Here is a 24,725-nt window from a genome sequence, read left to right on the forward strand (position 1 = left end):
TATCAAAAAAGTGAGGAAATGAGTTTCCTGCAACTAGAAAAATTTCTAAAATTTCAGGGAATCACAAATATATTCCACCATCAATGTACCCGAAGGCTTTTCATAAATTTGTGGGGATCATGTAGGATCTATGTGGCTGGATAGTCAGCCTTTACTCACAGCATTTAGTATAAATGCCATTTTGGGACAGTTATGATTAATATGTTGTCTTTTTCCTCTCACTGCAATTTCTACTAAACCAGTAAATGCATCTGTGAGTAGTCTTGGACTCATACCAGTTTCAGATAAATGGATCAGTCTAGTTAAATTCTGTATGTATAGTTGCCAAATGCTGTGCATTTGATTTGAACATCGAAGGAACTGCCAGATTTGGGTAGAGCTGCATCTTGGTATAAATGAATTTCGATAATGAGTCAAAGTACTGAATCTCACTGCTCAAAAAAAGAACGCTCATCATCTGGAACCAAATTTATTTCTCTTGGAATCTAATTTAGTGAAAAGAGCTGAAAAAGGACATAGCCTCATGCTGGCCAATTGTAGCCTGTCTCTGAATGTGCATTATCTGAGAGGTGGGTGGACAGATGTATAAGTATTCTGAAAGGTAGCACTGGTGGGAGGTGGACCTATTATTTAGAGTGCACCATGACATGGAAGTGACAAGGTAAGTCATGTCAAAGTTATCTTTTGATCTAATGAAATGATATTAAGTAACATAAGGTGTGTTTTTTTCTTTCTTGTATCAGACTTGATTCTAATCATACTTGTTCATTTTGCACCTACTGCAGTGGAGTTGTTTTTCTAGGAAGTTAAATAACAGTTATCTCTTTCTAATCAACCATCACTGCTACTATTCCTAAGTAAGAGTTTATCTCTTTTGTTATTTGGAACTTAAAAAGGCATTGTGTAGAATGCTTCAACATATATTTACAGAAATGTGGTAGTTCAGAAGGCATTTGGACAGATCTAAAGTGAGTGAAGTATATCTAACAGGCTAGCAAAGAATGTTACCAGACCAGGAAGATGCTTAATTCTGGAGTAAGTTAGGGAGACAATTTTTTCTTTTGGCTGTTATTTGGGGTTATGATCTTTAGAATAGTTTTTCATGTAATGAAATACAAAGCATACCTCCTATTTTTTCTTCTTTTAAATCTATACATTTAGTGCTAGAATAATGATTTACAATGCTCATTGAACGCAGAGAGTAGGATAATTAGACAATATGGCTGTCCACAGTTAATATCCTTTTACTTTTCTGAGTAAAAGCCAACTTCTTAATGAAAGTTTTTTTAAAAAAAACAACTTTTCTGTAAACATCTAATTATAGGGTTCCTTTCAGCTTTCTTTTTAACAGAAGCTGAGATTTTTTTTCAAAGGGCATAATCTTAGTCCAGATAGATTGATGTGATTAATTGTAGCCACTCCAGTGGTCCTTAAGCAAAGATAGTGCATTTGAGAAAAGATTAGCTAAATAATTAGAACTTTTCTCCTTTTACAATTTATGCTACGTGTGGAAAATTTTCTAATGACTTTTTTTAAAACTAGAATTGAACAACTGTTTTCAGTGCTACTGTTTTGCTCATCTGTTAATAAGACCTCTTGCAATAAATTCTTCAGGATAATGAATAAGAAAAATTATACTTAATGTAAATAAAATTCCCAAGAGTAAATTTGAAATATATCCAATTTGCCTTGCAAACTGTTTCAAATGTAACTAATTCTGTCTATCCTAATCTGCCTAATCCACTTAACATGTTACGATCTTGATTTAAATTAGTTATGATGCTTACCTTTTCGTAACGTTTCCTTAACTATGTATCTTTTGCTTCTATTTATTTCTTGCATTCAATTTTTCTGAAGTCAAACACATCATACCCTATGACAACCTGAGATGCAAATTTGATACAACTGTGCAATGTTTTCCTATTTTAGTTCCATATTTTACAAACACTTCCCTGGATCTTATGTCACTTATCTGTGTGGAACGTTTAACGGGGTCTTCAGTAGTACTTATTGCTGAGCATAGTTACTATTCTATTTCAACACAACCAGCTCATGTGCTGTGAACTACTCAAATTAGCCATCTTTCTATTGTAAACAGTCTCTTGAAAACCCTTTCAATTTTCTTGCTCCCAATAATATCCCTGCAAATATGAAATGCCTCCCTAATATTATACTGACCAGAGACGTAAGACACGCAGTGTTCAGGCCCACATCAATATCTTTGGTCCTTGGATGGCAGTAAATGGAACAGACAATATTGGACAGGGCAGATCCACAGCTTGTCAGCAAGACACACAGAACTTACTGCCTGCTCTTGAAGGCCTCTGGGATATTAAGCCTTACATATGAGCTTACCATTTATCAATAAGCTACTATTGGATAACCTTAGAAGGTTTCTTAAGTATTTTCCTCTGAGCCCTATACAACTTCCTGACTTCACAGACATAGACACATGAAAAAATTCCCTAAAATATTTCTAAAACAGTTTTCCTTTGAAATATATCATATACAGAATATATCATGGATTGACATGGTAAAATGATTTTATGAATTCATTTTTAAGGTATCTTGCATTACTTGGCAGCGAATTGACCATTTGAGTAACGTGTACAAACCAAGACAGGTTTTCTAGGAAACTGTTATGTATTTTTTATTTCTTGCTTATCTGCTACCATTATTGTTACAACAGTTAACTTTTTAGAAGGTGTTTGGTGTGCTATACACTGTAAAAATCAGAGTAAGCAGCAGGCATTGTCCTAAGAAACTTGCATTTTAAGCAGATGTAAAAAAACAAAAGATCAAAGAAATGTATAGAGAGATGAGATGTTGTAAAAATGATTATACGCTTGATCAATGCCATTTCCAAAACAAGTAGATAAGGTTTATGCCCTGTAGTCTCATACATCCATTTTTAAAAGAAATGCAATCAATTTAAAAGCAAAAGGTAAAAATGGGCTATGCTAAATCTGGATATACAATTCCCTTCATTGTGGATTTTTTTTAGTCATTCTTTTGCACACTTAGTTTTGTTTTTCACTCACAAACATCATGCAGAATTAAAGCAGTACATGATCAGTTACAATTCTGAATATTTAAGAAAGCAGTATGGAAGATTAACTGTTCTCCATTTACTGACTGTTACTTGGAACCAAAAGAGTCTTGTGTTTTTGTAAGCATAGTAAGCTACACTGTTTTTCTTTAAACTTTAGGGTATGAATTATATTCCTATAATGACAGCTGCAGGGTGGAATGTTTTAACACACTGGAGTGAGATATATCTTGGACACATTCTTGGTATCTTAAGTTCAACATGCTCCATATGGTGCCACTGAGCCAGTGATTTTGAAGAAAACAGTCAAAGACTGCTGAAACAGCGTAAAATACAAATTAGTCTTTGCTATATAAGTAAAAATTCACTGTCAATCTCTTTTCAGCTTTCTACATGAATACTTCCAGCAACTTTTAATAGTAGTCTCTATGTTTTAAAACAATGTGAATTTTAGTAGAAGAGAGTAGAAGATTGTGTGCTAAGAAAGCAAACTCATTCTTAACTGTGTTATGCCTAAGTCTTGTGCAAAACAGCGAAGGAAGGGGAGGTTTGGCTTGCCTGTACTGTTGCTTTAGCACTTGTGTGTTGCAAGATTTGTAGGAGAAGAAGGTTGCTTTTAACTTGGTCTTCTACCAGCACAGAAGAGCCATTAACAAGCTGTGTCTTGGGGACATGTCCTCACGCTCCTGCCATTAAGAGCAATAATAATAGGATTATGTAGTGAAACTGCATAACAACCATTGTTATGACTTTATTTTTTTTAGTTTGTGGTACTACACTAGTTGAGAACTAGACTTGAAGGACATGTTGGACTTTGTTTATGCATGTCTTAATTTGCAACTGGTCGGAGTTACTGTATGAGTAACTTACTTGTCTATTTTTTATCCTAATGTGATTGATTTTTTTTTCAGTATGAGCTTAATGCTGAGTTTATACTCAGAGATTTCAGAACTTTTGCAGCATACTTGCAATTCTTAATACTGAAATTACTGAGTCATACCCTGAATTTAATTCTGTATTGACCTGATGTATTGTAGAATCACTGAATGTCCCAAGGTGGAAGGCATCATTAGTCATACATTACTTGTGAATTTACAAATGGAATGTATAGAGTTGCAATCAGATATTCAACTCAAAGAAAAATTTGATCATGTCTCTTTACTGGACTTCTATAAGACCTATCTTACAAGAGAAAAATATGTCTGAGAGTATTGTCCCAAACCCTCAAGCTCCTGTGGCTCTGGGCTGTGACCTGTGCAGCCTGTTCCATGCCCACCACCCTCTAGTGCAGACCTTTTCCCTCACCTGCAGCTCTCCTTCCCTGCTCTCCTCCCCTGACGCAGCTCCATGCCGTTCCCTCAGCCCTGTCGCTGTCACACACAGCAGAGCTCAGCGCTGCCCTCCGCTTCCTGTGAGGAGCTGCAGCCACCATGAAGCCTCCCTTCAGCTCTTCTGCTCTGGGCTGAGCAAGCACAGGGTCCTCAGCTGCCCCTCACACACCTTGTCCTCCAGTCCCCTTTGTAGCCATCCTTTGGACACTCATTAATGATTGCATGTCCTTCTTACATTGTGGCACCCAGACCTGCACCCAGTGCTGAAGGTGAGGCTGCACAGTGCAGAGCAGAGTGGGACAGTTGCATTTGTACTTTTTACTAGTGGGTTATTACTAGGTTTTTTGTTTGGTTGTTTTAATTTGTGTGTATGATAAATGGACTCCAAACAACAAACCTAAGGAGCACACAGCCATGCAAAAATTCTGTCTCTTTTGAGTAGTATCAACCTTAAATCATTTTGTGTTGATGTTGACTCTTAAGAACAGATTTACAGATATAAAAGAGCATTAGAAAAACAGCCACAGTGCACCAATTTGTTAACTTATGCTTGTGTACCTTTTCTATCAGCAGAGCAACATAATGAAATGAGGATATTACTGATAAATCAGACCCTTATGGTAGTGATTTGCAGAGTTATATTCATTGCACATTACAGCCTGAGTTGATTTAAGAATTTACTGCCACAGGGAGAAGGAAACCTTACTGCTTGGTCCTCCCCTTTTCAGAACTGTGTCTTCTGTTTCAAGTTCCCTCTGCACAGCAGATCAAGGGCAGCAAAGACATGGGGAATATTTTAAAGAACAGGCCCAAGGAGGTGTGACCACGTTTTTAGAACAGTGAGTTTATTTCTGGGAGTTAATATCAGAGTAAGAAACCAAAACACAATGCTTGAGTTTCACTCAAGAAGATTATTACTGATTAGAAGATTGTCGCTGATAATCTTTTACAATTTATAAAACCCTTAGTGAAGACTGGCAGGCAACTATTTTGTCTGATATCTTAGTAATCACATATTAGAGTTGTCTACCCTACTGTAGTTCTGCTAGATATAGATTAATCATCAATAATTTACTCAATTTTTGGTCTTCAAATATAGTCTGAATGTCAAATTTCAAATTACTACTTCTGGCTAGTTTATTAAATTATTTTGCGTACAGTTCAAATTGACAGTTGTGGTAAAAGACTGAATTACCAAAGGACTCATAAATGAAGTTCTTGTATACCCAGAAAGTATGTTCAAAGCATGTTAGTTCTCACAGTAAACACAGATCAAATCTCTACTTTGAAAAGCAGAACTTAGTATTATCTACAGAGACAAGACCAGAACATCAAGGATACATTAAGGCAGATGTTTTCTCCTCATACATAAAATATTATTACCACCATTTTTTTCCCTCACAGCAGATGGATTCTGAGATGTCTGTCCTGTCACTGGTCATGCACTGGTGTATGTTCTATGGAACACTTATTCAGCTTTACCTGCTTTATCAGTGAGAATTGTCTAGGCCTTCCAAGTCTCTGTGACTATCCTAATCCATTTGATATGATGATACTTATAATTCAGCTGCTACAAAACGCTATCCATTTTCTTTCAGAAACATAAGACTTTGAAGCTATATGTGCAATCTAACCCAAGGAAACAATCCCAAAGGATCCAAAGAATGTCCTATATGCCTGCTTTCATTTTGTGCCATGGATATACTGGGTTATTTGGTCAACGTTGCAATTGTGGTGTAAATTAGAAGACAACTGTACTTTCCTTCCCCAAATATCAGTTTAACATCACTGTGTATTAAAAAACAGCTTGCTATTAACTGTTCAGAAATTAGTTTGTGCATTACAAGCTTAAAAAATCTGCTGTATTGCTCAGCTGGGGACAAAAGGAGGACCTCTCTTCGCCAAAATATTGCATATGATGAAGGGCATGACAGGAGAGCAAAACCTTTGTGCATATTATTTCTGTTAACTTAAAGAAGGGTGTTTTCCAGCCTAGGCTTTTGTTAATTACACATCTCAGCCATGGTAATGTGGGGAGAGGAGGAGGCAAAGGAATAACAGATGAACTTGAGAAAATAAGACAGAGCTCTCTATGCAGAAATGGCTCTAGATTTGCCAGAAGTGGAGAAATATCCTTCCTGTTTCAAAGTATGCACAATGGATTAACCTTGCCTTGGTACATAAGAGCCTGGGAGTGGTTTCCCTCATCAAGCCAGAAGCTTTTTCATGTTTTGCTGATTACAGGCCAATGAATTACTTCTTCAGAAAGTTCCTTTCTTGATAAGTCAGTCTGCTTGTATGTTTGCACTATATTATGTAAGAAGAACCTTGTCATCTTCTTGAAATAATAGGACACTGCAAGATAACATGTACTTATAGCCAGATTTAACTATTTTAAAGGAAGCAAATTATTGCACCTCCAGGGCAGCATTAACTTATACAGTGACAACTTACACATATTTTATCTACCTATTTACCTCAATGTTCACTACAGAAGTATAGTTACCATAACAATGACAGTGTCACCAGATTTCTTTGCTACTTCTAGAATTCACACTACCCATGTACTACTTGAAATGTGATTATTTCCTGCACAAGTACTGAAAGTAGAAGTCGAGAGTGTTGCACACTTTTCTAAACAAGCAGTAAAACACTGATTTATGAAACATTTTATGTTTACAAACAATTGATGCAAATGAACCTCTGGTTACTAACATCCCTGGTATTGTCAATCCTTTACCACTGAGCTAAAAGAAGAACTTTACTGGCTCATATCAGCAAAAACTCTTCTAGTATATACTTAACCTTTGATCTTGCTTGTACCTATTTGCAATACTACAGGAAAATAACATTTTATGTTCAAGAAGCTATTTTTCCTTCATTTTAAGTTTAAATTAATAAACAGAACAAAATCTTGGCTATTTAACAGCTTGTTAGTGCTATAGGAAATACCAAAACACAGAATTGTGAGTTTTATTCACTTCTTCTTGTTCTACTTTAGAAACCATCTGTTATTTATTGAATGGCAAAATTGTAAAGATTCGGGTAGCATCCTTGTGTATCTTGAAGTGCAGCTTGCTAACCCGATAGAAAGAAGACAGTGACAAGCTATCCCGTTGTGGCTCATGACTGGTGAAAATTCTTTTTTTTTTTTTTTTTTCCAGTGATCTAGATTTCTCACTCTTACAGCTGAGTTGTGTTTTCTCATGTGCAGACAGTGTGAGAAAACCTGGATGCATGTAGCAGTTGTGAACATGGATATTCAATGAGAAGCAGTCCGGAGATTCTGATGGTGCCACGTCGCCTGATATAAACATGTCTAAAGACTTGCATTGTCTCTGGCAGACATGCAGATACTAGTCCCTCTATAGTTCCTATATAATTTACCAGATAGTCTTGAAACCTACGTATCGTAAGGCTAAGCTCCAGCAGGTCAGTGCAGTATGACCACGCAACTTCATGCTGATGGGCAGATATGTGGGGAAAGAGTCCAGAAAGCACAGTCTCTTTAAAGCTGATCAGCTGTGCAGTTGGTTAGTCTGGTCACTCTGTCCATATCTCTGCACTTTTACCACATACTGCTTTCTTAGTCAAAACTGTTTGTTCCAGCTGTGATGTTAGAAAGTTTTACACCTATAGCAATAAGCCAGCCAGATTTTTCTTTTTAATCACTATTGGCAGTACATAGTACATAGAAAAGTACATTCCTCTTGTATACGGTGAAGTTATAATGTGCATTCGCCTGTGTTGTCTCTGCAACACACATAGGAGTAAGCCTTCCTCGCCTTCTGGATTAAGGCTGTCTTTCTCCTCCTGAAGTCTGGTGACCAACTCCTGTTCTGCAGCTACTCAAGTGTTGTTTTTTCTGTCCTTGTGCTGGTGCAGCCACATGGGCTGGGGTGGATTCCAGGGACATGTTCACACACATGCCTCTCTGCTGCCAGGAGCAGAGGACCTAATTTTTTGTCACATGAAAAGAAACTTGTTGGTACAGTACGTTACTAAATGCTAGAGACTTATTTTATGAAATGGGAACACCGCAGGGGAGTCTGGCAAGGACGGTATGTTTATGTAACTGAATTGAGTGTTGCAACTGCCATCGCTTAGTTCCCTTGGCTGCAGTGAGCAAGTTGTGAGAGAGAAGAAATCCAAACAGAGATCTTCAGGCACCAAGGGCAGCTCTAATTACATACAAATAATTAATAAAAATTAATTGAAACATTATTAGGAAACACAGATGCCATTAGTTTTCTCACATGATCGTGTGTAAGGAGCCCATGCATAAACCCAGGTTTATGCACTCTTACTTGAAGTACATATTCTTTGGGTGCCTTCAGCACATTCTGATATCCCAGGGAGATTCATGACACAAGAGTAATTGCACATAATATAAACAAGATCTGCATTAGTTGGCTCTTTTACTCAAACTGCCTTTCCAAGTCCAGATGTGTGATGTGTAAATGTTAGGAGAACAGAGTCCTTATGAAGTAGCTTTATCAAATGCAGCTAGTTTTCCAGTAAAATGGAGAAAATATAAATTGGAGCTCAAGATCTTGGTCAAATCTGGTGCATAAAATTTTATGGTTTTATTTAATGTTCCATATGCGCTTTGGACAACTGCCATGTTTGTAAAGAACTGCTTCAATATTATTTTTTAAAAGTGACACTTTTAGCGCAGCATCCTCTGCAAACTGTTCACTGCTCACCATGTGAGCCAGACAGACTCTAAATAAATTGTTTGTTTTCATGGTCTAAACCTAAGATCAAAATGCCTTTTAGAGCATGGCAGTTTTCAAAACATAGCATGTGACTTTTTGAAACGTAATTTAGAGTGAGATGATAAACTGGACTGAAAGAGGAGAGTGTGGTGCAAAAATCTGACAAGAGACAAGGAATAGGGAGATGTCTATGTGTCTGCTGATGCTGAATATGTTCTAGCTTATTGTTTATAACTTAATTATATTTTATTATGTTATATGAGTGCTACTTTTTTCCATGCTCGTTTAGGAAAAAACAGCATCAAAAGAAGGAGATTCTACAAATTGGTGCTGCTTTACAGAGGTCCTAGCTTGTTCTTTTCATTTTCCAATCCCTTAGTATCTGTCTTTTAAAAAAAGCTTCAAATTCAGTGTGTGGTGTTCTGTTATTGCAACCACTTTTGCTCTGAACAGTACAACAGTAATGTGTTAGAATGTTCCAGTCATTTGTTGTATGGTATTTTGACAGATATTTATTACTCATATAAGAGAAAGTAATAAATTCTCGAGAGCCCGAATGAGGATGCAATCTGAGTAAAAGAGCAGTACTGTGACCCCAGAGCTCTTTTCAGGTTTTGCATAAAATGAAAGATATGCAGCATCATGGAAAAAGTTGCAAGTGTTTCTTTTCTTATGTTGGAAAGTATGAGGCAAACTAGACTGCGATAGTTTCTGTTATATTTAAACACAAATATAATGCTACAGACAGAAGGAAAGAAAAAGATTATTTACACTTCTAAGCACTCAGGAGGTGTGAGAAATCTGTAGTGAAGGGCTAGAGCAAGAATGCAGCTAAAAATAACCTGTCCAAAATTGAATTACTGCTACTACTATTACTACCACTGCTAATTTCAGCTTCAGAATAACTTGCAGCCATAGATTTATCATGTACTGAAATAAGAAATGTATCTGGTACAATTTTAGGTACATTTCAGGTTCATTTACAATACACCAACATGTATTAAGTAAAAATATAACTGTATATTAAGATATAATGTCAATCTGTTATTTCAGTAATTAAAAACTGTTTGTTAGACAAATCCTAAAATAAATGTAGCATTTTAAAGGATGGGAGATTTAAGTGGTAACTGTCCTGGAGTAAAGGTGAGGATTAAAAAATGTTCTTTGAATCTTGGAGTATATGGAGAATGTGCATGAGTTAGAATCAAAGTTATTAAGTTAGTTGTACACTTATGTGGAAATCTTTGAAGGCATTAATGGTTGAAAACTTTGATGTACTTCTATGATCTTTTAGAATGTACAGCTGATGCCATTAGAAGATTGGCCTTGCTTAGCAGAGATGTGTGAAAAGAGCAGTCAAAACTGAGTTTTCTCTTGTTCAAATCTTATGTTTCCCTTTCATGTGAACCAAGACCAAATCTTACTTTTCACTTTGTCTTTGAACGTTAACTGTGTGAATCTATAAACTGGAGAACAATAGTTCATAGTACGTAGCTCATATTCTCAGTCATAACACTGCAAGAAAAATCTATTTGCACATAAATGTTTTACAACTAGTTAATGTATTAAATGATATCTTTAAGAGAGAACAGATACTAATTAATTTCTACTACATGTTACTAAGGTGAAATTACTTCATAGTAACAAAAAGATACATCAGTACTATTAAACATGAATGTTGATGTAACTAGCATATATAAAGCAATAGATGGGGATCTTCATAACCTTCAAGCACTCAGAAAACTTCAAAGAGCCAGTAAATTTTGGTAGTTTATTTGCTGTGATTCTATAGTGGATTTTTTTTTATACAGCAAATTATACATATTCATCATTTTGTATTATTTCTTTTATAATTTTTCTTATTTTCAATGATAGTGTGATATCTTAAAAGTAGAAAGAAATGCTGAGAAAACATATAGTTGCTTTCTGGCAGAGGAATTTTGAACCTCATTTCCTGAAAAAAATTCACTTTAATCTTTGAATACATGGGGAAAAAAAAAAAAAAAAAAAAAAAAAACCACAATGGGATAGCCATGATCTAATTTTTAAAGGAGAAAGCAATTTTAATGGAGGAAGAGTGATTTGAATGTATGAAGAAATTGGTTATAGATCATTTGAATATATGCAGCCCAAAGCTAGCCACGTTTCTTAAAGTCAGTGTGAAGTAAATATTTAGGCAAAGTTCAGTAGTACTGACATGAGTAGATTAGCACATTTTCTTCATCCTTGGTTTTCTTTCGAACGCCATTAGCCCTTTGGACAGCAGAAGCTCAGTAGAAGGTATTTCATAGCCCCTGATAGATTCTGCTTATTTGTTGTAGCAGCTTGTTCTGGTTCACTGTGACTGTAGTTAGTTGCTTGGTTTCTGTAGTCGTATCTTTTTCTATCCTAACAATCACATAACTTTCCTTTATACATCAATAAAGTCTTTGACAAAGTCTTTCCCCATCTATCTAGACCCGGCATGGATTTTATCTTGTACTTCCAGTCAGTAGCTACTATCTTAAAGCAAAATATAATGTCAAGTTTTTAATGTCAGATTTTGACAGAGTGGAGAAATGGGCTGACAGGAATCTCATAAAGTTCAGCAAATGAAAATAGAAAGTACTCTAACTGGGGAAAAAATAGCCTCATGCATCAAGACAGGCTGGAGACCAAGTAGGTGAGAAGAAGCTAAGGCCTCAAGAAGAGGTTCAAAGGGATCTTATTAACACCTAAATACTGAGAGAAAGGTGATAAGATGGATCCAGGCTCTTCACAGTGGTACTCAGTGATAGAATGAGAGACAGTGAGCATAAATTGAAATACAGGCAACTCTCCTTAAGCATAATGAAAAAACTACTACTGTGAGAGTGGTTAAATGTAAGAAGTTTCTTGGAGGAGCAACTCCAAGTCTGTTCTTGTTGATATTCATGTCTAGGCTAACCTGCTTTAGCTGACCTTGTATGAGAGAGTGGTTGTACTAGATGAGCTTCAAAGGCACTTTCCAATCTCAACTTGGGATTCCGTAATAACTCTTCAGGATATTGTGGAATTTGTGGTCTTTCTAATTATCTTGCTTGCTTTTTCTTTCATCCTCTGTTCTGCCTAAACCCACCTCAGGTTCAGGTTGGCTTCTTTTAGAAATAGGACCAGCATAGCAAGAAGGCACTCATCCTCAAGCAGTTATAGGTCAGAAGCAGACAAATGCTACATATAACTACTACAATTTTATTATTATTTTTTAAATGATTCAAGAAATTAGCAACCTGTCTGACTAAAAGTGCCTTAGTCACATCAGGAATTAGAGCGCACGTTCTTCTTTTGGAACCACAGTGACCTACCTGTGGTCAGATTGCAGTGTTGCTGTTCCATGCAATGACGATGCTGTGAGAGAGCGGCTAGTGCAGATTGAGAACAAGGATTTTCTTCTCAGTAGCTAACATGGGAAATACAAGGGAAAACTTGAGTATCTGGATGTTGAACACAGGTAAATACATTATCAAATTAGTGTGAAAGAGCACAACAGACTCTAATAAGAAGCTATAAGACAACTGGGTTAAACTCAATTGGAAGGGTAAAATGCATATTATTAATATCTGTTTAAAAGTTAGCGTTAATGCTGGAGATTGCAGTGAGCAGCTGTTTTTTTTCTTGCTAAGGTTAACAAGTCTAGCACGTGAAGCGTGTTATGTGATGATTATTCTTTATAGAGTTTCCAATGCCATATTCTTAGTTTTAATTCTAAATGTCTGTGCATGACATCATGCAAAACAAAGTACAGAAAACAGCTAAATTCTACTGCTAAAAATGTGTTAACCTTCTAGCTAGAATAGACATGTCCTGTTGTATCCCAGCACTTTTAGCACAGTATCTGATTATTCTCTTCAACTGAAATTGCTAGATGAGAATATCTTGTCAGTGATTTCAGGCTACTCTGAGTGGTTGCAATCACAGAAGGCCTTGTTGGAAATGATGCAATCTTTTATTTCTGTTTGTCATCCTTGAGCCAGTAGGTTAGTACAAAGAGCTTATAATGTGCAGTATTAAAGGCTTCAAAAGATGCCAGATATCTTTTATTTTTTATATGTGTATAAAGCTCTTATCCTCTAGCTATTAAGTTCATTTTATTGTTTGTTTTCATTTTTATTATGTTCTATTCCTTTGGTGATGATTAAAGAAGGAGTCTCTCTGTTCTGATCATGATGCATTTTATTTTTAAGATAGTGATAGGCACATTTGTATAAAAGAGATGGTGTAAGGAGGTTCACTAATTTGGTGCTTACAATCTGTGAGGAGAGAAAGAGAAATGTACAGTCAGAACCAGTTCAGTTCTTTAGGTAAGGATGTAGGGTAGAGATATAAGTAATAGCTTTTTATCCATCATAAAATTTCAAAATGGCTCAGAGGCATATCACTGCTGCAGCTGTGGCAGACCTTGTTATGGCATTACACTCTGACTCAGGATGATTTTTTCCATAGAAAATTCTAGCAGGAACTATACTTCTGGTAATAACATAAGTAGGAGAATAAATAACTTGAATATTAACAAATTGTATATAATATAAATTGTATAAACAGATGCTCCAGTGTGAACCCAAGCAGGAGAAGAAATGCATTTCCTTTCTTCATTCTTTTCACTCTCTGATTTTTCAGACAAAACCCACTGGTAGAATGCCAGCACCCCCTCTGAACATTACAACTTTAATCCCATATGGCATTTCTGCTTGTTCTGATTATTCATTTCACTTTCATTAATTTATATTTTCACTTACAGTGTGAAGGTAGTATAGTTATATTTGCTAGTATCTTTCATATTACTAAAGCAAGCTGGGAAAATATTTTAGGATATATTTTAGCAAGGATATCTTTGCTATCCTTTGTGGAAAAAAAGCTATTTTCAGATCTGGGACTAGTCATGGTAGAAGTAAAGAAAGGAAAAAAAAACTTGGTGTTCCTTTACAATAATCTGCCCATGCAACTGATGCCAGCTGTGCTTTCTTCAGTAATACCCAGTGAGGGATAGATACTTGTTCAGATACTGCTGATTCTCAGTGCTGGTTCTCAGGCTGTCTGCAGAGTCTGTCCTTTCTGTGACCAGCTTTTATTGATCTTCTCTGAAATGTGAACAGGTGTATCCTAATGACCAAATCAAGAATTAGTGCTTATCAAAGGAAAATAATACTGAAGCATTATATTCCTGTAACATATCCCCTATATACATTATCCATATATAAGTATAGCGCAAACTTTATCAGCAATAGCAAAATTTCATCAGGCATGCCTTTGTTCCAGAAAATATGCTGCGTGGTTCTTTAGACTCCTGTTTCTCAAACTCTCATGCCACCCATATGGGAGCAAGCATTTCTGGAGGATATGGAAAAAGAATAAATTCCATTCCCCTCTTAGCCTTTATAAATGGCCATCTTTTAATAAAGACATATGAGCTTGCACTGCTTCTGTACAGTGAAATGCAGTGATAGCTGACTTTTAAATCAGATTACAATGACACGCGATAGGATAGGACAATCTAAGAATTTTGAGTAACTGTTGGTAGCTATTTAGCACTGAATTGAAGAGGAATGTGTGTAACTTCTCACAAGCTGCAGTAGGTGCACTGCTGGCACTAAAGGTTAAAGATTCAGCTGGAAGTATATTCTAAAGATTTTCTATCAATTCATTTTCGAATAGCAGAATGGTAACAGCCATTTGTTGAAGTCATGTTTTCAATTGATCGTCAAGTAGTCTAACAGTCTCTGCCTTGTATTCCTTAGGTATGTCATGACTATTGTTAACCCAGCTTTGACATCACCTTTATTTCATGGAATCATAGAATTGTTTAAGTTGGAAGGGGTCTTTTAAGGTCATCCAGCCCAACTCCCCTGCAGTGAACGAGGACAACTACATCTAGATCAGGTTGCTCAGTGCCCCAGCCAGTCTGATCTTGAATGTCTCAAGAGATGGCTCAAGTTTGGCCTTTTGTTGCATATTCAGAAAAGAGTGGTGTCATGATGTTAGTGAGTGAATGTGTGACATCTTTGTTACAATCCAAAGGCAGCAACTGAAAATCCACTGTCATATCTGTGCCTTGAGACAAATGCCATTACCAGGATTGTATTTAGTGTAAATTGGCCTGGAGTTGGAGGTGTGCAAAACATGGTATGGTACTGCTCATTAGTCCATGTCCTTAAAAACTAGCTTAGCTCCTGCACTTTGGTGAGTGTTTTGTGAAAGAAATACTGAAAGCAAGGGCTTATGGTGATCTTGACAGTAGTATTCTTCATGACTGTATGGCTGATGAATAACTAATCTCGCATGATAAGAGAGCTTTTAACAAAAGAAGATGACTTTTAAGGGCTTGTATTCAGAATTACAGGACAAAGCATACTGCTGAGACTGGAGATTCTCAGGATCTATGGAGTTCGTGAAACAAGTATAGCTCTGAGAGCAGAGTTTTGTAAGTTCTTTGTTAGAAACAGAGATGACAGTGTGAAAGTGACAAAATAACAGGGTAATAGGTAGGACAAATGTGTCTGCCTAAGGAAAGCCGAATTAGAAGTGCAAGTGTTTGAGATTTTATTATAATGAAAGAAGACTTTCATGTCTGTGGTATGGTGAGAAAAACAACATTTTTTATTTCTTTTCAATTGTTTTAGAAAGCTTTACTTTATGTTAAGAAATCATGTATAAAAACATCTATTTCAGAAACACAGATCTTCAGCACCTGTCTCTTTTGTTTGAGTCAATCTTGTGCAGAATTAGGTTGTAGATATCAGTGTACATCACTTGAATGAGTCTTCCCTATCTCCTCATTTGCTTATTTTACTTTGTCGTCAGCCGTTTCATTTAGATAACAGGGTCTGAATGTTAGAGAAGATTTGTGCAACTGCTAACGCTTTGTTTCAGCAAACACAACAGGATGTAGAAAAGCCAGAGAGAATACAAAGAACAAAAAGTTATACCAGGATTATAGATGAACTCATCAGTGATTTGATAGTACTAAGTGGCTATATAATTGCCTTTGATGTGTTAAAGGAAACAGAGTAAATGGAAGAAAACTGTTCATACTTCTCAAAAGGCAGTTGTGCAACAGCAATCCTCTGAAGCTGAAAAGAGAAATGTTAAAGACAGATTTTTAGCAGATATCAGCAGAAAAAGAAGTGTAGTGGGAGAGGTACTATTTAGGTTGTAATCAAACATGGCTGGCATCAGAAGGAGTGGTTCCAGCAAATGCGAACAGCCGGTGAATGGTCCAGATAGTCATTTGCTGTTTTTTATTTGCTGTTATTTGCTTGTTTCTTGTTGTTGCTTGCTTTTCTTGATGTCTCTAATTTAGTGCAGGCATCTTCCTCTACAGTTATTCATGTTGTATAAGTGTGTGGTGGCTAAGATTTTGTTGATTTATGGGATGGGGTGAAGACACTGAGTCACGGATTTGTTGTGCAGAGAAAGGGGATTGTATTCCTGGAAATGTGAGCAGGGCTTGTTTTTGGGGGGTTTATTTCGGGTAAATCAAGAAGGTTGCTGGAATGGGAACTCCATCCAAACCTGTTTTTTTGTTTCTTTCATTTCCTTTTTTTTTTTTTTTTTTTCTTTCTTTTTTTAATCTGGGGACGTGATCTGGAAGGGTGGGAGAATAGCGAGGATGGGAAGCTATCAAAGAAAGTTAGAGAATTAGAGGGCAGTGCTGTAACACATGAGTTATAGGTTTATTCTGTGAGATGCCTCCTCTGCTAAGAAGGAGGGAGGCATGCAATTAGCTCCAGCGTCTCCTGCATTTGTGTTCTTGTGTAATTATGGGAAGTGCATTCAATGTGCAAAGGTATCATTGCTGTCCTGCTGTTTTATCATTTCTTTATGAGATAATGTTGATTTCAGCAATGAAATGCAAATTTAGTTTACAGTGCTCCTTTCCTCTGTATAAAGGTTAAAATGTGTATTGTAGATAATACTGTTGGTGATGCTTCTGAAATGGTCTTCTGTCATCTAATTTCAGACATATGTGAATTTAAATGCTGTTCATTGCAATTTAACCCAATATGCATGTTGCTGGCATTTTGGCTGTTTTGGCCAGCTTATCATTAAAAACCTACAAAAAATTAATTACCTACAAAAAATTAATACATAGTGAGTCTTCTGCGTGTTATGACAAAATGAACATGCGATTATTGAAATGGAGCCAACTTAACTCTATAATCCCAAAATTCTCCTGACACAGTGATTAATTCCTGATGGTAAAGAAGCTAATGGTTTCTGTGTTAAGAGGGGGTATTTTGGTTTACTTGTGAACAAGGTGCTACTATTGCTGATGATAAAAGGGCCCCAAATTCTAACAAGCCCTGTTACAATTGGCTGGAGTGTAGGTTATAGGTTGCTCCGTTTACTAAATGCTGGAGCTCCAACGGGAACAAAATATGTGCAAAAAGGGAATAGTTTTCAGCTATGAAGAGAGTCAAATGTAACAGCAAGACCAGTACTGGAGGAAGTTGTCTTTTTTATTGTTATCTCTTTATCTTGCTTTCCTGTGTAAACTGCTCATTATTGTGAGGAGAGGGTGTGTGTTGACTTTGGTGACATGGTGTTACTCCTTTAAATGACACTGTATGCTGTTTCCTTCAGTGTGACTGTATGTTTTGGGATTATTTTTTTCCAAAACGGCAGGAGCCAAATAATGTTTCATAACTGTTAACAAATCCCATTTCTGCTTTAGGTGGTACAGCAACAAATGTACACTTGTGGATGATAAAAAGCCTATATAAAAAAGGAGTGCGAGCGTTTAAAATATATTTAGTATTTAGATGAAGAAAGGTGGTGGAGAGGATGTTATAAAGTGAGATGCACTATAGACACAAATGGCAAATAGATCTGAAAATCTGAGTAATTAATGAATAACACCTGAAGTTTATCAGAACCAAAAGCACTCCTGATGTGAAATGAAGCTTCCTAAGAAAATTCTGTTCTATTGCTGTTTTGCTTTGCTGTTGTCGCATGTCATGCATGAATGGAAATGCTGCATTCTCTGGGGAGCAGTAATGCTTCTGTGTAGGTTGTTTATTTCCTTAATCCCTCCTTCTCCGTGATTTCCAATGTCAGATATAAAATGGAAAGCCTGTAAATACAGTGATTATCATACTGATTATCACCTGCATCAGGGAACGCCCTGGCTGGCCGCCGTAACCCCAGCAGTCTCCACATGTTACAGCCACTTCGATTTTAACCTGACTACTCTATTAGGTACGTGAGGCTCAGTATGAGGTGCCCTAAGGCTGCACAGATGGGGTCCGCTTGTTTCCTGTTCTCACTGTTACTGTGAATAGATACTAAAAGCTCCTCATTGCTTTTATCTGGTTAATTTACTTTGAACTGGTCCTGCATTCAGGGCCTGCGGAACATTTCTCACCATTTTGCAAACACCAAACCGTAGCCTCTAAAGATGTGCTTTGAGCTTTTCTCTCCTTTTTTTCTAGAAGGGCCTTAATTCTCAGGGCCTGTAATCCTGGGAGATGCTGATTCTCAGGGAGCTGTAGGCTCCTTACTGAGGAGGCTGCTCAGGAGGTGATGTGAGGTTTGGTTGACAGGAGAGAAGAAAATTAAGATTGCTGTTGTTCTTTGGCACATACAGACACATTAGGGGTCAAACTGTGATTGTGTGCTGGCTACCATTGCTCATGTCGCTGGGCAACAGACCAGGCTAAAAGACGAAGCTCCAGCAGGAAAATCCTAAGATAAGATGCTTTTTGCCAAATGTGCAATCCGTTTGTACTTTCTTGTGGAAGAGCTAGGTCTTTCAAACCACATCTGCTATGCATGGGTGCCCCAGAACAGAAAATTAAGATGAATTCGCCTCAAAGTCTCTCACATAAGGAAGTACTACTTAACTGGAATAGCTTTTATTTCACAGATGTAAGAATGTACTGGTGTCCAGTTTCCTGCCCAAACAATAGTTTAACACAGATGTTAATGTCCCGCTGCCTCGGGGCATTAAAGAAATCCCTTAGGACAGATCAGTGCAACTTCCAATTTCACTCACATGACCAAAATCCTGAGGTTACAGAAGTTATTTGGCGGCAATATATAATCGTTAGTTTATTTTCTTATTCTCTATCCTCCTTATTGCTCTCTTATTCCTCTTATTTTAATTTTTTGTGGGATTTTTTTCTGTGTCCAAGTCTCATTTGAGGCTTTCTTGATTGTGCTGTGGTTCATTGTAAGTGCATCACTGTATAGTGGAAGCTCACAGGCTCCTTTTTTCATATGAGCATAGGCTTTGTTAATCACATGCTGCTTTAGGAAAACACTGCATGATATCTTTGAACCCTACACTCCTTCTTGACAGCCAGGCTAGCAAATGTCATTGACTGTGTGATGTACAAGAAGGAATTCAATTGTAAGTAAATTGTCAAAGTGGCTAACCTTGCCCGCACCCAATTGTCAGGACCATGATTCAGTTTTTCTGTCAACATCAGCTAAGGCTAACCCGGTCAGCCTTATGTTTCTGCAGCAAAGCAGCCTGAGGAGTTGTGCTTTTCAGCTGATCGCATTTTATTAACCTCAAGTTACTGTTGTTATAATCAATTGTACCCACTTCGGATTCGTAGATTGCCCCCAAATTGGCAAATCATATGGATCCACAAATATGTGTTTTCTGCAGTATTAAAGCTGTCATAGGGACGCTGGCCTTAAATGGTGCGGTACGGTAGTTATTTTTGTTTAGTTGGATCAGTTCTCTGTTCAGGCTCAAGTCTTATCCTTCTATTAATGTCACTTGGCAAAGATAATCTGGAAGATTGCAAGTTAAAATGTAAAGACTTTGAGCGCTGTCAACTGTATTTGCAATGCTGAGGTAGAAAGTGAATAAGGGAAAAACACTGCTGTTGTCTCCTGTCTCCTTGCTTTTATTTCAAAAGAGATTTTAATTGCTCCAATTAATATAAATAAGAAATGAGGACATTCTGATACCCTAATGTTTCCTCTGTTCTTTGAGGAAAAGAACATAGTTAAATTGCCTAAAGCGGTGATTAAGACATCAGAGTGTTTTAAAATGCTCATCTGATTCCACCACAAGGGTTTGAACACATTTTGTACTCCTGTTTTTTTTATGCATTGTAGATGACAAATGATTTTTTTTTAAATGGCTTAAAAAGCCATATCCTATGAAGTGCATCAATGGAGATAACGCTGTAATTTCAATTCAGAATGTGTCTGAAGGATATTTGTCTGGATTTGAAATTGAGATTTCTTACTTAAAGTCCTGCATCCAGAAGTAACTTTCCTCACCTGGAAAATACCATATATTGTACCTTCTTTATTTGAACTTGAACAGCGCGCTGACATTGTGCTGCTGTTGGGCTGCGGGAAGGAGGGGGAAGCTTTGGGTGCAACTATCAGAATAGAACAACTGTATGTGGGGATATTGAGATAATCGTGTAAAAGGAAAACTGGCTGAATGAGTTTCAAAATGTGTTATTTCTTCATTATCTAGCACTTTATAATTAACTGTTCTTTTTTTATTATTTCAGGAAGCTGCCACTTTTGCTAGAGAGCAAGGCTTTGAGGTGAGTTAACCCACAATTGCACACTAAACAGATCCTAAAGGCTTTTTTCGTGCTGATAATGAAGTTCTTTTGGACAATGATTGATGTGCTATTATACTCTCCAAGCCTCGCAGCGGTTGCCATGGAAACTTGGCAGTCGTCATGGTTTCTTTGTTCTGCCAGCTCAGTGTTATGACGCACTCTGCTAGGTCTGCACCCAACATCGCCTACAGATGTTATTTATTGAATTTTGAAAAGCCTCTTGGGAAGCCGAGAGGTTGGGCACGGTTTCAAGCTGCCTCTGCAGATATGGGACCTGTCAGTTTGTTCAGTTAAAAAGCTACCTCATTAGCTGCATTACACTCCACAAGGATTCACTGCTACAGCAGTGGTGAGGGAAGACTAAATAGAGAAATATAACACCGCTTAAAGAACTTAAACCCTGCCATATGCGGATTATCATTATGCAAATGAATTGTAGAAAGGTTGTATATAAAATTGGTAGGTACTGATTAATGTAAACCACGCTGCTTTTCGAAGGGGTGGTGTGGAATTTCTGTTTCAAAACAGATTCAAGTTGGTGCTTTCCATCTGTGCTCTAAAAATGCTCAATTCCCTACTTTCTAGAAGTAAACACTGTTGATTTTACAGCAATTCTCAGAGCTTTTGATTTCATTTTTCTAAGGTATTTATTTGAGTGCCTAAGCCTGTTCGTTGCCCCTCCCATTGGCTACATTCAGATAACTCAATCTGGAGAGCTATCAGCTATTGGTCTCTAATGCTGAATTCAAATAGGCAGGTTTTAAATACTATAATTAATGTGACAACAGTTGTACTAATTTCACAGATAGTAAGCGATCTCACTGAAATCTAAATTGCAGAACCGAATGCACATAAATCCTGTTACATGTTTTTTCAGTGGAATAAGACCCACCTTAATTGATTTGTTTGCGGTGGGGAAGAATAGATAGGAGTTTGACTGCTCAACACCCATTCTGCATAAATAATAGAAGCCGCGCGATTCAAACTGCAGCACTTTAAGAACGCGCCACTCTGTGTGTGGATGGCTGTGAAGAAAAAAAAAAAGAAAGACTGGCAGCTTTTGTTCTGCAATTTAGATCTCTTTAGAGCCGTACACCAGCAGGTACATCAATGCCATCAGTGTTTTAGATATTAAAGCCGTGGGCTGGCCCATTTCATTTTATGTTTGCTAAATTCATGCGGCTGCTTTGTAGAAATCCAGACATTTTATCACTGTCAATTTTCATTTGTATAATCTGTATTGTTAGCATAAAAATACACTTTCAATTTATTCTATCAAATGAATGAATTTCACAGATGCCTCCAAATATATTATGAAGCATAACAAATTATTGGTACCCTCTGGTAGCTAGACAATAAAAAGGAAAGGAAGTAGTGTATTAAGTCTACCCATTCTATACTTTTATTGCCCCCTTGAGCTAAAGACTTTGAATATGCCTGGTTTAAATTCAGTTCTAGTGACAAACTGCTGTTGCTGGTGTCTGCTAACTACCATCATATTAACCTTTCCATTAGTGCTTGCTTAGAGATTCTAGCACAGCTCCTTCTGAACATCCTAAATCTGCCACATTTGATTACAGCGTATCAGTAAAGTGCACAATGATTATGATCTTATCTCTTATTACCCCCTTGCTTGGCAACAACTCTCACGTCAAGTTTCCTGACAAAAATTTGATAAGTGTCCGCAATGTTGTTTTCCCATTGTGCTGTGAAGGCAAAAAAAATGAAAATCACATTGCTAAGAAAGTATCTTAGGAAAAACTTAAATAGCTTCAATTAATTTCCTTAGTTAAACGAAAAAAAATCCATCAGGTCTCTTGTAAAATGGATTCTGTAATTCACATAAAGAAAGCATAAAAAGGTAAAATGAAGAATTGGAGTAACTAGAGCAAAAATCAGGAGGATATTTGCTATAAAAGTAATGAGAAGTTGTTGTTACCTGAATCTGAATTACAGATGGAAATAGTTTTATTTTATTAAAAAAAAAAAAAATTAAAAATCAATTCCTCAGAAATCTTTGTCACTGAAGAACAGTTGTGCCTTTTTTTTTCTTAATATTATCTCCATTTCTGTTTTGCAGTTAATTCCACAGTTTATGTGACTAAATGCATCTCATAAATGTAGATTAAGTAAAATGAAATTAAAGGAGCAGATGTATCTGAGCTGCCACAGAAATAAGTTTTCCTGTTAAAGATGATGCTTTTCCATGAAGTACATATTGGTTAGGGAACCAAATCAAAGAGTTTTGATACCCTAGGATAAATTTCAGTCTTAAAAGCAGTGAGATCCACTGCACAGGTCGACAGTTTTCAGTGGATTTATGCTTGTTCAGTTCATGGCTGTGATGGTCTTTTTTTATGACTGTTCAGAGACAAGGCTCAGACCTGCCCAACCATCAGAATCAGACTCAAGTGTATTCTAAGATACGCACAAATATCCTGTGAATTTGTGGCACCTTAAAGTCCACAAACCTACTGTTCAGCCATGTCTGTAGATGCAGGTTGTATTGAGTCAATACAGAGTAAATATTATTCATTACAGCTCTTTGACAATATTATGTACACGCTGAGCAGAAATAGGAGATGACAGCATTTCATACCGTTTGCCTGACAGCAAACTGAAGGACACAGTACTGCTGCAGTCCTAAGTTGTAAATATTCACCTGGTCTAAAATGTCGCAGTTGTACCTTCAAAATATAACACAGTGACAAGGCAAAGATGTATACTGGAAAAGTTAAGTCTCCTCAATGTTAAAGTTCCAGCTCTTTCACTATATGAACTATTTTATTCTCTTCCTTTGAAAAATTTCAGTATAGGAAGTGATTTTGGCTAGGAGCACCAAGTTAATTCTCTTAGAAGATGGTATTAGTTACTTCAGAAGTCTGTGTAAGCAGACACAAGTCTCCAAACCAGCCTGTTTTGAAATTCGTACCTTTTGAAAAAATTCTTTCCACCAGATACCTTTCTTCTACTGTTACATGCCTATTACGTTTTTAATTCTTCCTAAAAGCACATATGCATTTATCTTTCTTTTACACTCTATTTCACCCTCTACCATCATTCTTCACTAGTATTTTTCCTTAGAGCCCTCTTTCCCTCATATAAATTCATCTTTGTTCTTCCTTAAACTGAAGGAATCATCTCTTGATCTTGTCATTTTTTCCCATTATAGCTTCCCTACTTTCCTCTTAAAATTTAAAGTGCATGTAAATACATTACGCAAATGTCTTCAAACTCTTTGATTTCTTTGCCTGCTTTGCTCCTCTGTAAATATGCTTAATAAAGTCATTAGGAGCTTCCTCCTCCTTAGTTAGCAAAAACTAACCTCCTCTCTACTGTTTTTCTTGGTATCCATGATTGCAGTTTTATTTCACGGACCTCTTAATTGTCAAGACCTCAAGTAGGTCAGAATGCAGGTGAGCCTTCAGAAGCTTACAAATTACCAAGTTGAAGGGCTGTAATTCTCCACTGATGCCCTATCCAACAGCTTGTGCCACCAGCTGATACCCTCTCCTCACAAATCTCCTCTTAAAAAGACATTTGAAAACAAAAGAACAGCAGTTGCAATTATTTTCTCTGGCATTTTAAGGGGCTTCTTGCCTTCTGAGAATTAGGGCTAAGGTGGCCTCTGTTTGCTCTCCATCTGCTGAGGGGTTCAAGGTTCCTCAGTCTTCTCCAACAGTAGAGGTTGCCTTTTGAAAGCTCATGATAAGAGTCTGAACAGGAGGATGAAATAACACAAATGTGTTAGTATAGTAACAGTACATGGAGATTAAAAGTGTGAGAGAATTCAAATAAGACTTAAAGAGAGCAGTAAGAAAGGGCAAATTATTATAGTACTTGACAAATGTGTATTAATCTATATGAGCTCACTAACTACCAGAGAGAAGAGAAATAAATGAGAGGCTAGAACTATTGCAAAAGAGCTGGATAATTTTCACTTTAAAGGATATAGGCAAGTGCATAGCCCAGTCTTGTTCTCTGTCCATGGAAAAGGTGAAGTGCTGTCAATGGTGTGATCAACAAGATTGCTAAAAAGCAGCAAGTAACTGGCTGGTGTGTAGATTATAGT

The 24,725-nt window shown here is 36.9% G+C and overlaps 1 protein-coding gene across 3 annotated transcripts in view; it reads left to right on the forward strand.

The window, feature by feature from the left end:
* ADK (adenosine kinase) overlaps nucleotides 1-24,725 on the forward strand; it is a 269,224-nt gene that overhangs the window by 204,917 nt on the left and 39,582 nt on the right. For all 3 annotated transcript variants that reach the window (XM_052678245.1, XM_052678247.1, XM_052678246.1), the window contains one exon: nucleotides 20,597-20,632. In XM_052678245.1, coding sequence (XP_052534205.1) covers nucleotides 20,597-20,632 — 36 coding nt within the window. The remainder of the gene's footprint in view (nucleotides 1-20,596; nucleotides 20,633-24,725) is intronic.

Source organism: Tympanuchus pallidicinctus, unplaced genomic scaffold, assembly GCF_026119805.1.
Source record: "Tympanuchus pallidicinctus isolate F22 unplaced genomic scaffold, pur_lepc_1.0 scaffold16, whole genome shotgun sequence".
Taxonomy (NCBI): Eukaryota; Metazoa; Chordata; class Aves; order Galliformes; family Phasianidae; genus Tympanuchus; species Tympanuchus pallidicinctus.